The sequence below is a fragment of the Microcebus murinus genome, chromosome 7 (genome assembly GCF_040939455.1).
Source record: "Microcebus murinus isolate Inina chromosome 7, M.murinus_Inina_mat1.0, whole genome shotgun sequence".
Taxonomy (NCBI): Eukaryota; Metazoa; Chordata; class Mammalia; order Primates; family Cheirogaleidae; genus Microcebus; species Microcebus murinus.
The window spans coordinates 78,983,672-78,991,048 of record NC_134110.1 but is presented as its reverse complement, the minus strand read 5'-3'; the positions used below and the strand labels follow the sequence as shown (position 1 = coordinate 78,991,048).

Sequence of the window (7,377 nt, the reverse complement as noted above, 5' to 3'; positions counted from 1 at the left end):
TTGCAAGGGAGTAATTATAATGATGCACCCCAGACTCTAAAGCTGGGTAGAGAGGGTAGTGAGAGCATGAAGGAGATGATGAGTGAAAAAATTGGGAGTCAATGGATTGGAGTCTCAAAGATTTTTGAAAAAGTGTTCAATTGGGTACACAAACTTAAGGGAGCAGAAAGGTTAGTGAGTAGAAGGCTGGAAATTTAGGTTTAGGACTTTGGAGGGTCACTTGGTGTGGCCCTGAGAAGGGGTGGTGTGGCAGATTATTTTTCAAAGATGGTCACAGTATCTCTCATCCCATTTGGCCTTCTACAATGTGACAATGCCACACCTCCATTAAGAGGTATAGTCTTCTTATTCCTTCCCCTTGAATCTGGGCTGGCCTTAGAACTTGTTTATAACCAACTGGGTGGAAGTGAAGCTGTGTGATTCTTAGGCTAGGTCAGAAAAAGCCATGTAGTTCTGTCCTGGTTCTCTTGGAAAGCGTCCTCTTGAGGAAGCCAGCCATCATGTGAGCAGTCTAAGACTGAGACTACCATGTTGGAGAGGCCATGTGTAGGGGCTTTGGTTGACAGTCCCAGCTGAACCTAACCTTCCAACCACCCCTGCCAAAATACCAGACATGTGAGTAAAACTGTCTTGGACTCTGCGAGAGCAGCCAGCTATGTACCTATAAGTGACTTCAGCTGATACCATGAGGAAACTTGCCCAGTTGAACCCCACCTGAATTCTTAACCTACATCATTCAGGAAGTATGGTAAAATGTCTGTGATTTGCAAGTCTCTCTCATCCAGATCTCCCCCATGAACTCTAGACCCATATATCCAACTGCCTTTAGAACATCTCTACTAATAGCATCTCAAATTTAACATGGCCCAAATGGAGTTCTGGATACTTCTCTCAAGCTTGCTCTTCCCTATCTTAAAGGCAATTCAGTTCTTCCAGTTGCTCAGGCCAAAAACCTTGATATCATTCCTCACTCCTTTCTTACTTATTCTCCATATCCAATGTTTGGAAATCCCATTGGCTCTATCTCCAAAATATATTCAGATTTCAACCACTTCTCACCACCCCGCTGCTACTCCTTGGTCCAAGCCCCCATCATCTCTCCTGGATTACTGCGATAGCCTCTTTACAGGTCTCACTGCAGCTGCTCTGTTCATCGTCACTCAGCAATTTTCCTCAGCATGTATCATTGTCTAACACACTATATATTTATATTTTACTTATTTATTGTCTATTTTCTCCAGTTAAATGTAAGTGCCACAAGGCAAGCAATTTTGTCTAATTTGTTTACTGCTATTTAGACTAGTGCCATGAATATAAAAAACACTCAAAACATTATTTATTGAATGACAGAATTTCTTAGCACAGTGTATACTATCCCAATCAAAGGGAAAAAATATAGGTAAGGGAAACAAAAAGGCAGGGGTGGATACAGCCAAAGAAAATTCTAGTAAGAGATATAATTATAGCTTTCATTTATTGCATCTTCATTCAATCATTTATTCACTATTTTCTAATTGCATTCTTGATGAATATCTGTGTTCAAAAAAAGAGTGAATCCACTAAGCAAAGTTCATTTTTCATGATGTTCCTCTTTTGATTTTGAGTCTTTACTGTCCTGAAGTCCTAAGAGAATGGCATCAGCTTCTAGTATAGTTGTATCTGTTGTTGCTCCCAGAAACCTAGACGTAAGTTCAAGATCTAATAGCCGCAGACGGACCCTGGTTCCTTTCTGGTATTTCCTAAATAGTAAGAAAAAAAATTCTATTAATTCTGTATATCATAACATGAACACCTAGTTAAAAATTAAATGCAAATTCTCTTTTTAATTTGTGTTGGCTCGAGATAAAGAAGTTAACACTAGTATCTGAGAAATAGTTGTATTCCACATAAAAGTAATTTGGTTGTTTAAGAATTTTCATCTTAAAGTTGCCTTTGAAGATTTTATAACCACAATAAAAGTATACTCCAAACTGAAATTCAAACAAGTCAGTTCTTCAAACTGGTATTTACTTTAACACGTCATTTATTTTTAAAGTTAGAGAGTATCAAGGGGAAAAAATGTTTTCAGATATATTTTTCTCCCTAAAATTAAAATATTCTTTTAAAGTAAAGTGAAATTTTACAAAAGCAAAATGGAAAAAAGTCTAAGCACAAAGCATTCAGTATTTGGGATTGATTGCACTGTTATTAAAATGTAGTGCCAGTTGGATGAACCTGGAGGTCATTATGTTTAGTGAAATAAGCCAGGCACAGAAAGACAAATACCACATGATCTCACTTATATGTGGAATCTAAAAAAGTTGACCTCTTAGAAACAGAGAGAACCACTGCCCCCATGGTTATCAGGTCAAAGGATATTGGTCAAAGTATACAAAAATTCAGTTAGATAGGAAGAATAAGTTTAAGAGATCTATGTACATTATAGTGATTATAGTTAATAATAATGTGTTGTGTGCTTGGAAATTGCCAAGAGTGTGGATTGTAAGAGCTCTCACCACGAAAAATGATAAGTATGTGAGATAATGCATGTGTTAATTAGCTTGAGTTAGCCATTCCACAATGTATACATATTTCAAAGCATGTTGTTTATAATAAATATATACAACTTTTATTTGTCAATTTAAAAAGTAAATGAATTAGGAAAGATATAATGCCAGCCATAACATCATGATGACTCAATTTGGTCAATAAAATATTCAAGTTTTTTATAATACCAAATGAAAACTGATATTCACTTGCCTTTCTTCCTTAATCATTTATTTTAAAAGTTTAATGTTAACATTATAGAAAAGCAAGAATGAAAATACTGCTACTGATTAAAACCCACAAATCTTTAAAGATCTAAATATATACTTTAGATACTGTAATTTTGAAATGAAAATAATTTTATATAAACATAAAATGAAGAAACAAACGTCTCAAAAAAGTCACTGGAAAATAATTTTGGTAGACAATAAAATGAACAGTCCCCACACCATGTTTGATTAGATATTCTGAAGGCATTTATAAATGGTCCATTAAGTAAACTTTAGGCTTATTCAGCTGTTTTTAAAAAGTTATTTTTTTCTGATTATAGAAATAAATGTCTTTTTGTAAAATTGGGAAAATAATGAAGTCAATCACTTTTTCTAATCATTCTACATATCTGTATATATATGTATTAATACATATGTGTGTATCTGACAGCATGGATCATATCTTCTGTATTTTTGTTTAAAACAATTAGAGATATCCTCCATGTTACAGATAGAAAAATTATGGTACATGGAAATAAAGCTACTGGCCTAAAGCCACGCAGTGGTATAAGAGGATTTACAGATTCTTTTGCTCTTTCTTTTCTTAAGTTTTCAATTACCTGTGACCTCTTGCAAGAACAGTAAACTTAATCCCTTTAGGAGTGGTAAGAATTTATCGCTTCACATAGTCTTATAATGCCTTTCCTATGAAATAAAATATAAGCCATGTTGCTGCCATCAAACTCGTTTTAATTACTCTCCATTAGAAAAATGGTTACTTTCTCCAGTGGTAAATAATGAATTAAATTATCAGGAAAAAGAATCTCCACAGTTTCATGTAATGTTATTTTTTACATCCTTTTTTTTTTTAATTAGAAAAAAAATCTGGATAGTTTTTCAGAATTCTTCTATTTCATATTAAAACCACAGAATACTGTTGTCTTGAAAGGTAAATAGGATGTCTCCATCGAGCACATTCAAAATGAAAATAGCCTGTGTTTTTACTGCTTGGTGTGTTTCTTTCAACTTCAAGTGCTTGCTTCTGACTGATCTTTGTGAACTCCAGCCTAAATGGATTCAATCTCAGCCTTTACCAGGACTGCTCTCTTCTACTGTGCACTTTCTCAGACCATATGCTGCAGTAAACGAGCCTGCATGTCTGAGCTGTATAGGAAAAGGGCAATTAAATCTGGTTTTGCATTTCTGCATTAAGGACATGGTTTAAAGACTTTCCTTTGGAGAGGTTTTTGACATTCTTTCCACAGACATTCTTTAACATCTGTCAGTGCATGCTACTGATGGTTCTCATAGACTTAAAATAGAGAGAATCTCTCTGACTAGTTCTTTGATATAAATATATTAAATAATACAAAGCCGACAAATACAAGGCTTGGATTCAACCTCAGTATCCAAAGAGAATATTGTGAGAGTAATTCTGACTTTGCTAGTCAAATTAGCTGTCTTTCTGTAATCATAATTCTCAGAAGTTTTAAAATAGTTCTTTTGAAATCATTAACTATGCTTTCATCCCAGTAAGTTAAAATCTTTAAGATTTTTTTCTTACTTTCTCACAGTGCCTTAAAGTTAAGACTATAGAGGTAAACTTTTCTTTTTCTCTTTTTTTAAGAAGAAAAAACTTTTTTTTTTGAGACAGAGTCTCACTTTGTTGCCTAGGCTAGAGTGAGTGCCGTGGTGTCAGCCTAGCTCACAGCAACCTCAATCTCCTGGGCTCAAGTGATCCTACTTGCCTTAGCCTCCCAAGTAGCTGTGACTATAGGCATGCGCCACCCAGCTAAGTTTTTTTTCTATATATATTAGTTAGCCAATTACTTTCTTTCTATTTATAGTAGAGACGGAGTCTCACTCTTGCTCAGGCTGGTTTCGAACTCTTGACCTCGAGCAATCTGCCTGCCTCGGCCTCCCAGAGTGCTAGGATTATAGGTGTGAGTCCGGAAAAATTTTCTAATGGTTTAATTAACACTAATTTGTTTTTTCCAATTCATATAAATGCTCACAGTCATGCCGATTTACATGTGAAGCCAGCAGCCATGCCCCTGTGTGTGAGCATGTCGGAATGTGTATACTTTGGTCTTTAAATGAACTGTTTGGGCCTCAATTCCCTCATCATTAAAAAGCACAGGGTTAGAAAAGACCTAAAGTCTTTTGTGGTTGTATGATTTTATTCTACTTTCAGAAAATTTTAAGTATTTGTGAATTGATACAGTATAAAGCAATACTAAGTGAAAAACTGATTACACATAGACACAAAATGCAAAATTTTAAGCCTTTTAATTAGCTATGTAAAATATTATGACCATCTTGAATATTCAATTAACAAGTGAACTCTTACATGCAGACTACTTGGTGGATTCAGATTTGCCCTACTTTTTCAAAGTACCATCTGCCATGTTTCCTTGACCTATCTAGTCTATTGCTTCTTTCTGTTCAATCTGTAAGATGCCTATCAGAAGTCTCTCATTTTTCTTTTGATTCCCTACATGATCATGAGCATGCAACATTTCACAGCCCCCAACTAGTTTCTAGACAATCTGTTGAATTAGTGGCCAGTTACTTTAAATACATACCTGTTTAAGTATCACTCACACCTGTATTATCTGTACTGCCCCATCAAGCACAACAGCCATGGGTAACAAAATAAGGTGACAGAGTGCTCACTAAGTTCCACTCCTCTCCAGTATTTCCACCTATCATTATTATAAAAATTTAAATACAGCACAAATCTTAAGTCCTAACTTATTATCTTGGGTCATTAGAAGATGTAAGTTGGAAATGGAAATTATCATATAATCATAATTTCTGATACCTGAATTTTCATTAAAAGTCATTTGAAAATAACTAATGATTATCACTTTAAAAATACTATTTAATATATAGAATGTACCTACTGATTAGGCCAAAATAAACAAAGCATATAACTGACAACTGGAAACTTACATACCCTCATGGCAATGAGCAAAGGGTATTGTTCATAATTCTGAATGCACTTCCTCAAACTGCAATCACCCTGAATAAGGATTTTAATCTTCTTCTACAACTCTAATGTGTGAATGTATGATTTTGTTTTTCCCTAAAACCAAGTTCTATTTACCCTCGCCTTGCTAGTATTTTGCGCCATCACAAACAGAAATTTTATTTCTTATTCAAACATTGGTTTATTTTAAAAAATATGAAAATGGAGCATTTTTAAATGTCCAGTAAATAACTTCACTTTCTAACAATCTGGAATGTGCATATAATATATTACATATGACATCAATAATGACAGTTACAATCTATTCTTAGAGTTACAAAATAAGGTGTGTCAAGAAATGAGGGAAAGGAAAATCCTATCACCTGACAGCTATATCAAGTCTATTTTGATTACAAATCTAAATATTTGTTGCTAGTTAAATTATGACTAAATACATATGGAGGGGGCAAAAAAAAATCCAAAGAAAGTAGAAGGAATAAATGCTTTCAGACACCTGAAATACGCTGACTAAAACTGGGATCAAACTTGGCGCTAGTATTATGGCATCTAAGCAAAAGGGAATACACTGTGTAGTATATTATGTTCATTTTATCAGAGAAGAAAATACATACATTTCTTGGCAGAGGCAAATTTTGGCAGTGTGGAACAGAGATTTGCCTGTGACTGGGTAAAACAAAACCTACCTTTCTGGGCTGTTTACTTATCTGTAAAATGAAGGTTACATGTAATAATTCACAAGATCGATGTGAGGCTTAAAGCATTATAAAGTGTGAAAAGTGAATGGCACAAAATAAATACTCAACAAATAGGAACTATTTTCAAATTTACTGCATTGATACTTATAAAGTACAACAGACAACTGAAAGGATAATAACTTCAAATATAATTTTATTAAAGATATTAAGAATACTGTTCAAATGGACAAGTCTAGTAGCAACCTTCAGCATACATAAAAGAAACAACAGGATAACAAAACTCACTGAAGGCATTCTTTGAGTTTGGGGACTTGGAGCTGAGGGAGGGGGATAATGAAGTCCAGAGATTACTCTATAATTTACAGGGACAGACTTGGTGTCTCTACAGGGAGTAAGGGCTGGGAGGCACAACAGAATAGCCTGTGGAAGCTTTTTAAAATTTTTTCTTGTCTTTTTGAACAAAAACCTGATACCTGAAGGCCAACTGAGATCTACTCCATCAAAATCAATAGGGTAGAGATGTAGATTCATGCACATTTGGGACAAAGCTCCCCAAACAGATCTGGTCCTCCTGACCTCTTCAAAACTCATGGGTTAATGGGTTCATAAGTTATTCTCTTGAGTGTTTGTTGCAATCGAATTCCAAGTGGTTCGTGGTAGTTTTGGGCGAAACTGAATATTGCTTAATTCAAGCCTTAATTTCCCTAACAAGTGAATGCAGTGTAGACATCATGGAGAAGGTCAAACGTAGAGCTACCTGTTTAAAATATCAAATATGAGAGGAGCAAAATTATTTTTCCACTATGAAAATTCAAGAGGTTAATATGTATTTTTATCTAAACAAAAGGCTGAATCATTTTAGCTCAGTTATATAAGGTTTACTGCAGTTAAGTTTGTATTTCATGACCAAAAGATATGTGATTTTCAAAATCACTTGCACAATGCTCAAGAACCT

At 34.6% G+C, this 7,377-nt stretch overlaps 1 protein-coding gene across 1 annotated transcript in view; it reads right to left on the bottom strand.

The window, feature by feature from the left end:
- Nucleotides 1-1,308: 1,308 nt before the first annotated feature.
- TPD52 (tumor protein D52) overlaps nucleotides 1,309-7,377 on the bottom strand; it is a 211,280-nt gene continuing 205,211 nt past the window's right edge. Inside the window, exon 3 of the mRNA XM_012739995.3 lies at nucleotides 1,309-1,739. Coding sequence (XP_012595449.1) covers nucleotides 1,571-1,739 — 169 coding nt within the window. The 3' untranslated portion in view covers nucleotides 1,309-1,570. The remainder of the gene's footprint in view (nucleotides 1,740-7,377) is intronic.